At 31.5% G+C, this 16,650-nt stretch overlaps 1 protein-coding gene across 1 annotated transcript in view; it reads right to left on the bottom strand.

Annotated features, from left to right (window-relative positions):
- Window positions 1-16,051, bottom strand: part of LOC102596563 (subtilisin-like protease SBT3.3) — a 17,874-nt gene extending 1,823 nt beyond the window's left edge. Inside the window, exons 1-11 of the mRNA XM_006351032.1 lie at window positions 15,953-16,051; window positions 15,112-15,203; window positions 14,782-14,879; window positions 14,074-14,229; window positions 13,162-13,505; window positions 12,191-12,529; window positions 10,581-10,648; window positions 10,209-10,463; window positions 9,577-9,697; window positions 7,764-7,950; window positions 3,766-4,310 (exon numbers count right to left, since the gene is read on the bottom strand). Coding sequence (XP_006351094.1) covers window positions 3,766-4,310; window positions 7,764-7,950; window positions 9,577-9,697; window positions 10,209-10,463; window positions 10,581-10,648; window positions 12,191-12,529; window positions 13,162-13,505; window positions 14,074-14,229; window positions 14,782-14,879; window positions 15,112-15,203; window positions 15,953-16,051 — 2,304 coding nt within the window. The remainder of the gene's footprint in view (window positions 1-3,765; window positions 4,311-7,763; window positions 7,951-9,576; window positions 9,698-10,208; window positions 10,464-10,580; window positions 10,649-12,190; window positions 12,530-13,161; window positions 13,506-14,073; window positions 14,230-14,781; window positions 14,880-15,111; window positions 15,204-15,952) is intronic.
- Window positions 16,052-16,650: the final 599 nt, after the last annotated feature.

Raw genomic sequence — 16,650 nt, 5'->3', positions numbered from 1 at the left:
TAGACTAGTGGATCCCTTAGGCAGTTCAGGTCCTATACCTTTGGCCGGGTATAGGATGGTCTGGCAGCGTGAGGTTGATTGCTGTATCATCACTATAACTCTTATGTGATGGTTGTCGGTTAGAGAAACTCCCACAACAGTTATTGTATTTTTATATACATCAGTTCATTTGTATTTCTACATACATCTCAGGCTTATTGTATCTTTGTATACACGCAGAGTTTATAACATGTTTTAAACAACTTTTCTTTATATTGCACTTGTTTTAGATTGCCTTATATTGAAATGAGTCAGACAGGTTGAGTTGAGTTGAGCCAGGTAAGTTATTCAGTTTCGTCCAGATTTCTTTCTAGCCTATGTTGCTTAGCTTTCCAGCTCGCATACTCGTACATTCAATGTACTGATGCCAGTTGGCCTGCATCTTATGATGATGCAGACGCAGGTACCCAAGATCAACATCCAACACGCCGTTGATCCAGCTGAGCACTCCAGAGTCAGTGGTGAGCCTCCTTGTTTTCTGGAGGACTCTGTTATTTTGTGTTCTTAGTTTTGGTTTATTAGGATGTTGTGGGGTCTGTCCTAACATCCATCTTAGTGTTATAGAGTCTTCATAGACAGTTAGTCAGTTAGTATTAAGTCTCTCATCTATGTATATATATAATATTCTATTTTTTGAGACTCGAGTTGCCTTTTTGGCCATATTTTATCAGTTGAGTTATGTTATGATCTTTCATTGTATTGAGTTATTCTGTTGAGGTAGGTTTCCGTTGAGTTAAGAAAGTCAGGCCAAGGGTTCGCTTGGGGCCATCAATGGTCTCCGAGTGCCGGTCCCGCCTAGGGTGTAGGCTCGGGGCGTGACAACTACAACCCAACTAAGCAATAAACGGAAAACTAAGCATTTAAAGATACAGAAACAAGTTTAAATGGCTATATAAAATACAGAGTTCCCATAAACTCTGAGGATTTAACAGAACAACTATTGCAAAAATTCAACCCCTAGAACTGAAAGTCATTGTACCAAAACTCTACCAATCAACAAGTCTAAGAAAGATGGGTGCCACTCTGAAACTACACATAAGTAAAAGTCTAAACATGTAGTCTATGTCCGAAAAGAAAGAACTAAAAAAGTGAAGGATCTATGGCAGCCTGAAAGAACCGGCTCACTCTTGAATCCAATCGCGGTCAATAATCTCCTAACCAAGGTTTGTCAGTAGCCGCCTGAAAAATGCCTTGTACTCAACAAACAAAGAGCAAGTGCATTATCAGTACACGAAGCCACGTTGTACTGGTAGGATCACGCGGCTACTCACGTAAGCCCAATATATACAAGCAATTGCAACATAGTAAGCACACATATACAGAATACATAGTTCAGTTATCATTTTAGGAGCAACATACAATTACTCAATATCAATAATAAGTAAAACATGAATGCAATAATCAAGTGGTCCTCTCATGGAACCCACACCCAAATTGTTACTGTGTCGGAACGTGACACCTGATCTAGTATACATGTGTCGGGACGTGACACCCGGTCCAATATACATGTCGGAACGTGACACCCAATCAGATATATGTGTCGAAACGTGACCCCCGATCCAGTCAGCACAACCACAATCACAATCACACCCATAATGAACAATACTCATAGTCATACAATCAAGTAACAGGTTCATGGCATGTATTGTTTACACATAACCATTTCATTAGATTTTGATTCACATTTCCCTATTCACATACATGCACGCATACAATGAAAGCAATTAACTGGCATATATCACACAACAGGAAATCAAACCATCACCTACCTTAAAACTAAGCCTGAATACTCCTAAGACACTTGAGCCTTCCCTTTCCGAAGTCTTTAAACCTGTTCTTGGTCTATAAACAAGTAATTAACGCAAGGATCAATAAACAAGGCCTAATATACACAGATAATGATCAAACTATCAATCCAAGGCCAAACCCAAGATCCTAATACTTAACTAAGGCTTTTTCCACCATCAAATTCAGGCCAAAACCCTCTCCCAACGATAATTACCAAAAAATCTAAGTTCTAGGAATTGAAATATGGATTAGGGGAGTAATTTCCTTACCTTAAGCGCTAGAAATCGTGGAAAACTGTTAAGAATCACTTGGGTTGTCCCTTAGTTCTTAAGTACGAAGTTTTGCAGAAAATAACAAAATTAGGGTTTTTCTCCGTCTTAATTAGCGACTGGCCCACCACGGCGGACCCTATCCCGCCACAGCGGCCCCACACTGGCGACATTAATCCTACCCCAGCGGGTTGCACGGAGACAGAAGCTTGAAATTTGAGTTCCATGCTCCCATTTCACAACACACCTTTAAACTGGGACGTTCTAAAACTACCCTTTCACGCCAAGATCAATTTCGGGAGTTCTACTCACTCGAATTCAATTTCGTAAAGCCGTACAGACTCCTTAACGTCTTGCTTATCCACTCTTGTGATCAAAATCACAATTGGATTCTCCATTCATTACCAGATTTCCCTAGACCCCACCTGACTCAGATTTTGTCCAAGTCTGACCTAGGCTAGAAATTTCCAAGTTACTACTCAGAAGTTTTCTGGCCCAAATTCCTTCCCCATTGGCTTTTCCATAACGACTGGAACAAGTCGTTACAAATGCTATTATTATTGAATACTGATATCAAAGGAGAAACACGTATGGTGCATCAAACTACCAACAAGCATATTTTACCGGACCTACTAACCTTCTATTCTGTCCTGACATCTAAAAAAAAATAGAAATCAGTAATAAATAATTAAATATTATAGTTAAACAATAAAATAATTAGTTAAGTTATGATTCTAATTAGTATTGAATTTCTCATGAATTGACAGGCTTCTGGCATAAAGATCAATCCAGTGACATACCAAAATAAATTTGGAACATCAACAACACAAGTAGCAGTGAATTTTGAATGCAGTTCAAGCAATCCATGTAGTGGAATCAAATTACATGACATAAAACTTACTTATTTGAATAACAAAAAAGCTCAATCTATTTGCAAGAATATTAGAGGAAATATACTAGTGTAGTCATTTTTCCTGATAATTGTTTATTATAACCCAACCTTGGGTTATTTTTATTTTTATTTTTAGGGGTGTGTGGGAGGAAGGAGGCACATGCTGGGACCATTCTTTTTCTATAGGGTTCCAAATTGTTGCGGTAATTATTTAACGGTAATAATATAACTGTTGTTATATTACTTTTAGCAACAATAATAAATATGAGTATTTATAACCAATACTAGTTTATGTAAATGCCGTTAAAGACTTAAACGACTTTGAATGCAATAACATCAACACAATTACCGCTAAATATTTTTGCAACAATGCTAAACAGAAAATCTGTTATTACTACTAAATATCGCTTTTGTTATAATATTTTGATCTGTATATGATTTTTTTTAATTACAAATAAGTTTGATTTTGGCTCTTATTCTTAACTAGAACCAGTAATTGCATTAATAGCTGAGGAAATATTCAATGTCTTTAAATAGTTTTATATTTAAACATGACTTTATATTAAATAAAATTAGAACTTTGCAAATATATGAAATATTTCCAAATTTTATATCCGCATGAATGATGTCCAAAGTATTAAATCTACTTGAAAAGGCAACATGAATAATATATGTTGAATCATAAACTCAAACAAACAAAAAAAAACATATTAAATAAATATTGAAGTGAGAAAAAAACATCAAAATGGAATTTTTTACATCTATTTATTTTCTCACAGCAATAGGAATTCTAACAAAATGCTTGCCATCACTCCATGCCAAACTTCCAAAATTAAAATTACTCTTTCTTTGATAAGTTGATATTATTTCAACCTCAAAGGAAATCTTCTTTGTGTTGGAATTGAACTTCAACACATTAGGATTTACTTTAATCGCGGTATTTTTTGGAGGTTTAACCACCAACTTATATATCGAGTTGACATCTCCAATATTTGTAACAGTTCTCCTAACAATAATTGAATTCTTAAGATTTGGAATCGATATTGAAGGAAGATTCAAATCCAACCTAGAAGGTACTTCTTTAGGACATATAGTAGAAGTTTTCGTATCAAAAAAATACGAAGTTGCATTTTGAACCATATCATTTTTATAACCCAAGGTGCAAAGATAATTCAAATAATCATTTTTATCCATATCATATATTAAGCCAGGATCCATTGCTCCATTTGGATTACTAATGCCACCTCCAAAATCAAATGGATTAGCAAGATTGTTTGTTCCTTCTGAATAGATTTCATATGTACATGTATCCTCGTTCCATGCTACACAATTTAAATTGATAAATATTAGGTAATTATAAATTACACACAATAGTGCAAAACCTATTTGAATGATGAGATTAAAGTGATCAATAACAATGGGTATTTATCTACAAGAAGCTTAATTTATTAACAGAGAAAATAAAGTAGACAACCTATTAATATTGTAAAAATAACCTATATAAGTTAAAATTATTTTCTCAATGAAATTTGGGAGGGTATAAGGTAGTGTAAGTTATACACACAAATATTTTATAAGTATTTTAGCACCATTATGTAAAATTGACCTAAAACAATGGTAAATTGCATGAATCTTGTAAGAATTTTAAGTAGTGTCAATATATAGTTCATCTGTATTATTTTATATGATACTTTTTTCTTTTTAGTTCGTTGAAAAAAATGTCACTATACTCTATATTTAGAAATAATATAATTTTTAAATCCCCTTTTACTCTTAATATAATGTTTTACAACGACACAAATATATATTTAATGATTGTTTTAGATCACAAGTTTCAAAATTCTTTCTTTTTTCTTAAATACCATGCCAAGTCAAATGCTGTCACATAAAATGGAAAAAAGGTAGGACCAGAGAGCTAAAGAGCTTGTAATGACCCAGTCGGTCATTTTTGGAAAATTTCTTGAATGGACCATTTTGCCCCTGCCAATATCGACCCTGAGTCTTTTATGTTTGAGTTTCGGAAGTTAGTTTCAAACTTTGTGTTCAAAGTTGAGAATTTTGTAAGTTTTGAGTTTGAAAGGCTAAAGTGGTTAATAAAGTGGTTTTCGACATCTTTTGGAGTTTCAAGTGTCGAAATGGAATTCAATCGATTCCATCAGTCCTAAATTGTGAAATCTGATCAGTGAGAATTGTCGGTTTCAGATACAAAATCTTTCGAAGGATTTGAGGTCCTAAGTTGTGAAATTATGGAAATTTAGCCTTTGGGTTGACCTTGGACAGGGTTCGGATGCTCTGAGCGGAATTTTGAGAGTACTTCCGTTGGATTCAAGGGATATTTTAGGCCTAGGTGAGGTCTTGATTGATTTTTGAGAGGTCCCGGTCTTTTTTTTAACCTTTTTAAGTGTTGAGTTAGTTTTCTTGTGGTTTTCACGGATGTTGTATCAAGAAGACCTCGGATTCTTGTTTTGATGGTTCCATTAAGTGCAGAATGTCAAGTATAATTATTTTGCATGTTGTTTGTGTGCACAGGATTCTAAATGAATTTCGATGGTTGATTTGATGTTTTGGCTTGACAGTGTTTTCTGGTGCTGCATGCCTCACTTTTGCAGAGGTCCTGCCGCTTAAGCGAACCCCTAGTTGCTTTTGTGACATCTGAGAGGGGTTTGACCTGTCATTTTCGGGGTTTAAGCCTCATTCTTCTATTTTTGAGTTTGGGAAACGTTTGGTGGTGTTTTTGAAAGGATTTCTTGTGCCAAATCAGTTGGGTAATGATTCTTAACTTTCAAACTTCATTTCCCTTTGATTATATATGAATTCTAACATCAAAATTTGGGATTTTGATTGGTAAATGACAAGGTTTTTCAAGAACTCGAGTTCTTAACTAAATTGGAGATTGTGAATTGATTTTAAGTCCTTTTTGAAATGATTTTCACCAATGAGTTCCTAATTAATGCCTTGAATAACATTTTCAAGTATTAAATTTCGGATTCAAACCTTATTTTCGGAATTGAGTTTTGAGTTGATTGACCCATTTTTCAAAGAAATTGATGTATGTATGTTGTTTCAAGAATGTGATTATGAATACTTGATTGATATAGATTGTGTGGATTTGTAAGTGATTCGGAAGGGTAAAGTTCAACTCTTGGAGTGATTATTGATTGATTTAAGGCAAGTGATCTCCTAAATCTTGAATTCTAGTAGAATTCGTGTATTCCCTTTGTTGTTTGTTTGTTAGGAGTAACGGGGACGAGATGAGTTAATTGTCCACTTGATAAATCTTAATGAATAAAAATGGGTTCAAATAAAAAGGCTATCTGATGAGCATGATAATGTGTATTGTCTTCTTGCGATTCTTATTGATTGATGAAATGCTTGATAACATGAATGTGGACTTGAATCGCATGAATTGTTGTCTCTTCCATGTGGTGTGATATTGCTTGTGTTCATTGATTGTTGAACACCGTAATGAGACTTATGATGGTGATGATGTCAAGATCTTTTCTGACAAGTGTTTATGATGCCGAGGTCATTGTCGGTGAGTGTTATAAAGTCGACGGAAAATGATTTCGGCTAGTGAAATAAAATTGATGGGAAATTGTTCCGGCTAGTGATATAAAACCGATGAGAAATGGTTCCAGATAGTGAATTGATATAAAGCTAATGGGAAATGGTTCCGACTAGTGATTTGATATAAAGTTGTTGGAAATGGTTCCAACTAGTGATTGATTATTGTGACTCGATGCATTTGATGCTTATATGTGACTTGCTTGTTAATTGTGATTGATGTTTTTGTTGTGTGTGACTGATCTACTTGACATTGAGATTGACTTACTTGATTTGTTTGATTGTTGATTTTCGACTAGTGAACTGTGGATATTGGGCCTTGTGAACCGTATATTGTAGTATTGTTAGGTTGGGCTGATTTTTGGGAAGGTTGTAGTTTGAGGAGGTTCGGTTGGAGTGTAAGGGGTATTAGATTTCTAGCTAGATGTCTTGTTTATTAGATTTCTTGCTGGGTACCGTGTTGTTGGTACTTAATCCTTGCTTCTACACTTGTGTAGGTTCTAATCCCAGATCCGTGTGATCTCTTTTTTCTTCTGATTTTGAGGCTTGTTAATGATTTGGAGAGGTAGCTTCTTGTCAGTTTGGTGGTTCCTCTTTTTCCTTTTCTTTATACCTTGTTCTATTTGAGAAACAAAGACCGAGACTTGTAATTATTTCAATTCCACACTTTATATATTTAGTGGCTTGTTCACGTAACAACCAGATTTTGGAGATTTTAATAGAAAAAAATAAGTTTTCCGCTTTATCTTGTTCTTACTTTATATTTCCGCATTTCTTTCATTTTTGTTAGGTTAAGGTTGACTTGTCTTGGTGGGAATAGACAAGTGTCATCACGTCCATTTTTGAATCGTGACAGAACTGAAGACCCTTTGTTGAATATATATTGGTATAATATAGTATTTTGAACACTCTTAGAATCAACAACTGGAGATATATAGTGCAATGACAATGGTATGCATGAAACTTATACAGTGCCCAGGTTCGATTCCTTGTGTCCATAAGATATTAAGAAACAGACAATTTTAATTTGAAGTGAGCAGTAGCACGGTGGTAATTGGGGGTAGAAGTATGCAGGGCATGCAAGATTGAGTTTATAGAGTTGCTCTTTTTTTTTTTTTGGAATTTACTATTTAAAATTTGGACACTTTTCTTGAAATTTCTGACTACGCCACTGACCAAAAAATATATAATATAAATTGAGAAAATATTACCTGTAGTCACAAGTGCAGATTTAATAGCTGCAGGAGACCAATCAGGATGTGCCACTTTAAGAAGTGCAACAATTCCTGAGACATGAGGAGCTGCCATGGATGTTCCTGACATGAGTTGGAACCCATTGTTTCCCTTGTTAGGAGGAGCTGCTGCTAGTATACCAACTCCAGGAGCTGCAACATCAGGCTACAATAATATTTGGAAAAATTAGAGAAAATATCAGTCCATTTCAATTTAAGTGAGGCATGAAGTTTAATAGTAATTAAATCTTTTGTTTGGTAGAGTGTATTAGAAAAAAAATAATGTATGTATTAGTTTTGTGTATTAGTAATAATTTATTTGTTCTGCTTTTTAAGCACTTTATTGTGTATTGAGGTGCGTATTACTATTGCTAATACCATTGATTTCCATGTATTAGTAACGCAAACGTTTTAACGCATGTATTAGCATCTTTAAAGAAATAATTGCTCCTCAAAATATTGTTTTACATCTTTTTCACCATATTTATGGAGAGTATCTTTGAAAATAATTATTAAAAAAAGTGTAATGCATGCTATTTTTAATACATCAAACAAACAATGCATAAGAAACAATCTCTGCATAATTAATGTAAGCATAACTAAGAACTTGTTTGACATTGCTATAATTGACAGGCCAAAATCACATATTTTGAGAAAAACCACTTATATTGCAAATTAAGGCGGTCGCCAAATTAGTTAAGCTACTTTTAAATGAAAGTAGAAGCAGTTTTTTGGTAGTTGGGAAGAAGCAAGAATTTTCCGCTTCTTAAAAAAAAGAAGTAAGAGCGACAAATTAATTTTTTCAAGACCAAAATATCCCTACTATACATACATATTTGTCAATATATCCCTTATTATTTAATTAACATATCTCATAAGTTTGATTTTTTTGATTTATTTTTCATTTTTATATAGCAAATTTTTTAATTTTACGTTTATGTATTATTATTTTATATTATATATATTATTTTACGTATTATTTTGCAGGATTAGAAAAAGAGAAACTAATATTGATTTGAAAATTTGAATTCAGGAAAAGAGAAACTAATATTTATTTGAAAATTTGAATTTGTACATTTTAATTTAATTTAAAAATTTATAATAGTTATTTAAAATGTTTTCTCTATAAAATAATATTTATACTAAAGTAATTAATACTTGCCCTTTTCATAAGTTGACTCTCCAATTTTATCTTCTTTTTTTTTTTTAATAAAAAAAATAATCAGACAAAATCTGCTTATTAAAAATACTTTTCAAATATATTAGCCAAATATAAATTATTTTATTTCAAAAGCATCTCTCTAAAAAATTATTTTTAAAAAGTACTTCTAAAAATAAGCAAATTTTTAGCAACAATGTCAAATAGACTCTAATACAAAACATTACTAACATACTCTATTTAATATTATTCTTATACACCCTACCAAGTGTTTCATGTCTTAAACTAAAGAGGTGGGTCATGCATCAAATTGTTGTTTGAATCTTGTGATTTTAAACAAGTCATGTGAATTATTAAAATTAGAGAGCTACTAAATTTGCAAAGTATCATACTTTTATAAAAAAAATAGAAAGAAAAATAAGACACTTGAATTGAAACAGAGGATGTAATATTCACTGAATATTTTTTCATATGGTGATTTTCACATATATTTGTATACTATATATAAAAAATAATGAATTCAATTGAACTTGTGAATTTATGCTGCACTCATTAATAATTTTGAGACTCTTATTGATGTAAGTTATTTGAGGAATTTCATCATGTCAAAATAATGCATAATTATATATTTACCTTCAAAATGTCTGGAGCAAAGGAATTTGGACCTCTTGATGAGAACTTAGCCACCTTTTGGAATACCTCATTGCCCTCAACAACCCTAGTTTGACCCAATTTAATCATAGGATCTTGGTTACTGTTGCAAACAATAAATTAATGTAATTACTATAACATATTAAACTAAGGTTTATGTATTGAATAATATTAAATAGGGGTATGAAAGTAAGAGATAATTGTAAGGGAAAATGACTTCTGCTCAAAAGAGAAGGAAGTTAGGTTTTTCTGATAATTAAACACTAGAAAGTAACTAATTTATGTCAAATCAAATACTCCCTCCGTTTTGTTTTTACTTGTCCATTATACTAAAAATAGTTGTCAAACAATATTTGTCCAGTTTGAAAAACCAAGAGATAATTTACCTTGTTGTGTTTATTTTACCTTTGGTATTAAACACAATTCAATATGTAATACATTTCCCAGAAAATATATTACTCCTATTATTTATTATTTCTTAAAGTGTGTGTCAAGTCAATAACAGACAACTATTGTCGGACAGATGGAGTATATCGTTAAAATCTTCCAACTATAAGAAAATACAAAAAGAAATGAAAATATAAAAAAAAGAGTTAAGAGGGATATATACATACTTTGATTTGCATTGTTGAAAATAATCTAGTATTTGAGTTCCTTGCTCCACATCAACAGTAAAAAATGGTATAGGAACACCAATAAGTTGATTGAAGTCAGTATTTTGTTCAAGAGGGGGAGTAACACAAATTAAAGCCAAGACCCCAGTATTATTTAGAGTTGCCAAATAAAACAATACATCTTTTTTGTCTTCTAAGAAAATCATTACAACTTTTCCTTTCACCTCTTTAACAATAGATTTAAGCTCTTCTTTACTGCAAATAAAAAATAGAAATATTAACAATGTCACATAGTTAATTAATTTTTTTTTTAAAAAGAGAGAGGTTTTGTAATCTTTATTGAATGATGCAATATATATACATTTCACTTACTTTGTTACATCTCTAGCAACCAACAAAGGAGCAAAGGCTTGATTCTTCCCTTGAAAAATTTCTTGAGCCTACAATTTTAGTCAAATACTTTTAAAAGTCTATACTAAATTACTAATAGGTACATGGAAGAAGCAAGCAAATTATTAGAAACTCGTTGAACTAATACATTATTAATTTTCGTATAATTTATACAATGCTAATTGGTAATTTGATAGGAAATAATTTTTTCATGTATAAAATTAATACAAAATTTAGTTGATAGCTTAGAAACTCGCATAACTAATACATGTATAAATTTAGAGAGAATCTATGTATTATTTTATGCAGGATAGAATAAGATGGAATAACGAATACATGTATAACTAATCCATGCATAACAAATACATGCATAAAAGAATACATAAATTCATTCATAACTAATTCCTACATTAACAATACATGCATAACTCTAACCAACTACTAGATGACCCCTTATAACTTACAATTAATCATAAAAGATCTAGAGATTTACTAGTATTATCAGCTTGTTCTATCCAAGTTTAGTCTTACTAGTATTGTCTTGTAATATGAAGTACTTATTTCTTTATATAATAATAAGAAGCAAGTGAGTTTATCCATTGTTATCTATATCAAATATGGATCAGATCAAATATTTATCCATTTTGTGCCAATTCATATTTGACTCGAATGGCTCATTTCTTACCCTACGTATAACTTACAATTAATTATAAAAGTTCTAGAGACTTACTAGTATTGTCTTGTTGTTTCCAAGTTCTAGAGACTTACTATTATTGTCTTAAGTGGGTTTCCTCATTTTATCGATATCAAATATGGATCAGATTGATTATTATCCGTTTTCACTTGATTCATTTCCGGTCAATCTATATTATACTCAATCCGTTTATTTATTACCCTTATCATTTACAATTAATCATAAAAGTTCCATAGACTTACTAGTATTGTATTTGTCTTGTTGTATCCAAGTTCTAGAGACTTATTAGTATTGTCTTCTAATATGAAGTAGTTATTTCTTTACATAACAAGAAGCAAGTTGATTTAACCATTTTTATCCGTATCAAATATGGGACCTGTCGAATACTTATCTGCTTTCACCTGACTTATTTCCAATCAACCTATATTCGACTCGACCTACCCATTTGCCATCTCTAAGTTTAACTTACAATTACTCAAAAAAATTCTAGAGACTTGCTAGTATTTTCTTGTTTTACATAATAAGAAGCAAGTTAATTTACCGATTTTTATTCATATCAAATATAGGTCGTGTCGAATACTTATTTGCTTTCCCTTGACTCATTTCCTATCAATTCATATTTGACTCGACCAACTCGTTTGTCACCCCTACATATAACTTACAATTAATCATGAAAATTCCAGAGACTTATACCAGTATTATATTGTCTTGTAATATGAAGTACTTATTTTAAAAAGCAAGTTCATTTATCCATTTTTATCCGTATCAATTATTGATCGTATCGAATACTTATCCGCTTCCACATGGCTCATTTCCTATCAACTCATATTCGATTGGACCCACCCATCCCTACATATAACATATAGACAATATAATAATAAAAGTTGTAGAGACTTACTAGTATTGTGTTGTTGTTTCCAAGTGTTAAAGGAGTAACAATATCTCTATCTTCATTGCTAGCAGCAACAGTTATTATCCATGGAGAAACATTACCAATAGAGTTTGGTTCAGGTCCAGTATTTCCACCAGCAGCAACAAAAGGTATGCCATGTGATACTGCATGAAAAGATCCTATCCCAAAAAGACTTTCAAAATCAACTTCACTAAATACACGACCATTAAAACCAATAGATGCTGATATTATGTCAACTCCATCTTTTATAGCATCATCAATAGCAGCAAGGGCATCAGCACCACCTAAATAAGTTTCTCCATCTACCTTATTAATCCAACATACCTGTTCAAAACAATTAAACTAATATCAGCTAGTGCAGAGGCCAAGCTAGGTGGGGGTTCCTGAGTTCAGACGTCTGAACCTAGTAGCTTTTTTGTAGATCCTATATTTGTACAAGAAAATTAAATAAATATATATGTATATTAACTTGTGAACCCCTAACAAAATTGATTGATGACTCAGTCGTAAGTAGGTGTGTCAATGGTACGGTTTGGTCGGTTATTTTTTAAAAGAAAAAAGGATAAATATACCCCCGAACTGACGTAAATGGTATGCAGATACCCTCCGTCATACTTTTGGGACATTGGTGCCCCTGCCATCCAAAAATTAGAGCATATATACCCTTCACCCTAAAGAGCGGCAAAATAGGAACACGTGGCACAATCTTATCCGTCGATCCGATATTTAATAAATATCGGGTCGGTGGATAAAATTATGACAAGTGTATATCCGTTAGTATAAAGGGTATATATGCTTTAGTTTTTGGACGGCAGGACCACCAATGTCCCAAAAGTGCTAGTGTAGAGGCGGAGCTAGGTGGGGGTTCCTGGGTTTAGACGAACCTAGAAGCTTTTTTGTAGATCCTATATTTGTACTAGAAAATTAAATAAGATAGATTAATTTTCCAACCATACCTTATAAATTGCTAATCTTGCAAGTGGTGCTCCTCCTCTTGATGTTCCCATGTTAAGACCATAGTATTGAATATTATTAACATAAGAACCAGCAGCTGTATAGGCAACATGTGTACCATGTCCATCTTCATCTAATGGTGATAAATTATATGATTTTTCAGCCATTGTTTGGTTTAGTTTATATTCTTCCATCAATCCTTTTATGTACCAACGAGCTCCAATAATTTTTTTGTTACAATGTTTTGTGGCATTGAAATTTGCTTCTGATTTGCAACTACCTTTCCATCGAGACGGAATTGGACCTAGCTCTTTATCGTTAAAACCTTCTAAGTCTCCCCATATACCTATAAAAAATTGTCTTTTAGCGTGTAACTTCTACACATATCAATCGTTATATAAAATACTTTATTGATAACAACAAGAACTATCTAGGATAAGTGGGATCTACGAAGAAGAGATAGTACGATATGTAGACTTTATGACGAATTGTTTCTGATAGACCTTCAACTCAAGATAAATCATATCAAAGCATTCGGAAAAGTATTTTATTGAGTTGAGGTGTATGTCCAAGATTTTATCGGAAAAATAAGTATTTTTTGGTAGTAGCAGAAGTTATTTTTCAAAAGCCAGAAAATAATGTACGTATATTTTTCATAAAATACTTTTTGAACATTGACTAAAACACATACTATTTCTCTATTGTTGATAAAAGTATTTTTCAAATTGATTAGTTAAATACAAACTGTTACAAACACTAACGATAAAACACTTTAAAAATAAGTAGATTTTGAAAGTTTGACCAAACAAACTATTAGTACAAATAGTATTTAGACTGAAATATTTAGATGTGTATTCAGATTTTAATCATCTTAAATCTTAATTTTACGTAAAAAGTTAAAAAAAAAATTAAACCTGTATCCACAACGCCAATGATTATTCCATCACCCTGATTTGTTTTGTTGAGAAGATTGTTGGGATCACTTTTAGAAAGACCCAAAAAATCCCAACTTCTTGTTGTATGAGTCTTGTAAATTTGATTTTGTATAACTCGAATCACACCAGGTAATTCTGAAATACAATTTAAACACATATATCAACTTTATAATAAATAACACATTGAATTTCTAGAATCTTTTAAATTTTTTTAGAAGGAAAAAGACTCAAATAAGTCATCGACCTTTGAGATTTTTTTTATCTATATCATAAGTTAAAAGTCTGCCTCATCTATGTCATTTTCGTTTGAGAAAAAGCTCATCCATGTCATTATTTATCAACCATAAAACAATTTTGATTTTACGAAACCATTTTTATACGTGGTCAATTATGATTCGGCCACATCATTAGTTAAATCATTTTTTAAAGAGAAAAAACTCAAATATGTTATTGTACTTTGAAAAAAGGCACATCATTTCAGTTAACAAATAATGACATGGATGAGCCGTTTTTCAAACAGAAATGACATAAATGACCCTTTCTCAAAATTTGATGACATAGTTGAATCTTTTCTCAAAATTCGATGTATATTTAAGTATTTTCCGGATCATACATATGCTAGTTTTATAAGGTACAAATGCATGTTTGTGGAAGTATTTTTTTTAACCAAAAGAAATAACAATATACCTCTAATTTGTTTAGCTTGAGAATCAGTTAGCTTAGCAGCAAATCCAGAGAAGCCATGTCTATAGCTATATACCATATTTTTTTTGCCTTCTTCTTTACTGCATGACCAGAAAATACGAGTTTAAGTTTTATGTAAACTATAAAATATTTTTACAATCACATCGCTCATAAGATAATTACAAATAAATTTCTGTGATAAGCATTATGAGTAACTATTTATACATTAATTGTGTAAAATACTTTTGTGCATTGTAGATAAAAAATGATATAGTCATATTAATGTATTAATTATCATTAATAGGCATTTATAATAACATAATATATACCTACCTCCCAATCACTTGACCTAATATGTCATGATGTGAATCAGTGATAAGTTCATGATCATCATGTGGCTTGTGTCCCAAGTAAATGATGTAAAGCTGTAAATCAAAGGGTATAAAATCAACAGCCAATCATAATTTATCTCAATGGCATGTTGACGCTCAATTGTGTGTTTATTACCTTTTCTTAATAGTAAAATATGTATATAAAATTATTTACCATAAAATAATAATGTGAAGAAAAAGTTATGTTGAAAGTAAGAAGTATGAAACTTTGAGATCAAATGATAAATACCAATAATAAGATATACCTTGTTTATGTTTCATTATTTCTTCAATAAATTTAGTAATGAGAATCATGATGGTTTTATTGTTTTGATGGAGAGAAAAACCTATGATTAACTATTAAGAAAAATTTCAATTTCAACGAAATCTTTTTTTTTAAATTAAAACTGTGTTCAACTCTATCCCTAGAGTATATTGAATAAACATAAATGGATATAACATAGTTTCTCTTATTAGTATTAATTATAGGTCTAGGAACAATATTTTTATGCGGTGCTTACGATTTAGTAACTATCTTTCTAACCCAGGATATTTCAGTTTATGCTCCTGCCTGTTATATAGATATACCAACAAATATGTACGGTGGAATTAGGCTACTAAAAAAATATTTACTAATGGGTAAAAATTATTGTTTAAATTTATGTTTTCATAATAGTGTCTAAAATGCAAAAATAACAAGTAAATCCCAAAAAACTAATAAAGAAGCACAAGTTTCCAATACTTTTCTTTTTTTTAAAAAAAAAACCTTTATATAAAATTCAATAATATAACAAAAAATATACCTTAGTATCAGCTTCTTCTGCTTTTGCGATTATTTCACGTAAACATGTAAAGATTAACAAGAATAATAAAAGAACATAAGAAAAAGTTGGATTATTCATTTTTTTTTTAATTCTCTCCTTTCTATGATAAAAATTGTGAAAGGGAGAAGATAACCCAACTTTTGGATGAATTTCAAAAACAACTTTGATTAATTAAATTAGATAATACTTGCAAGGTTTATATAGCTTATTACACGAACCCCACCGAGTAGAGAAAAATAATGTGTGCCTCATATTTTAAGTACAAGTATTAGCCATTTAATTAGTTTCGTACAAATAAATTGTTGCTACTTCTACTCCTTTAATGTAATTATGACTCACAAAAAAAATGAAGGGGTATTTTTGTGTTTATGGAAATTAAGGTTTTCAAGAATATGTTGCATAAGTTGAGGTAGAATATTATCACGATTCAAAAATCGGGTGTGATGACACCTGTCTTATCCCACCAAGACAAGTCAGTCTAAACGATCCTCGATAAAGTAAATGTGGAAGTAAGAACGAAATTTAGATCTAATCATATGTCACGACCCAAAAATGGATGTGATGTCATCTTCTATTCCCACAAAGACAAGTCTGCCTCAAACCCAACATGAACGAAAGAAATGCGGAAGTAAAACAAGAATAACATAAAGGCGGAAAGCTTAGTCATTCTAATATAA

This window comes from Solanum tuberosum, unplaced genomic scaffold (genome assembly GCF_000226075.1).
Source record: "Solanum tuberosum cultivar DM 1-3 516 R44 unplaced genomic scaffold, SolTub_3.0 scf00132, whole genome shotgun sequence".
In the NCBI taxonomy this organism is placed as follows: Eukaryota; Viridiplantae; Streptophyta; class Magnoliopsida; order Solanales; family Solanaceae; genus Solanum; species Solanum tuberosum.
Note: the sequence above shows the minus strand (reverse complement) of the source record. Positions and strands in the feature narration are given on the sequence as shown.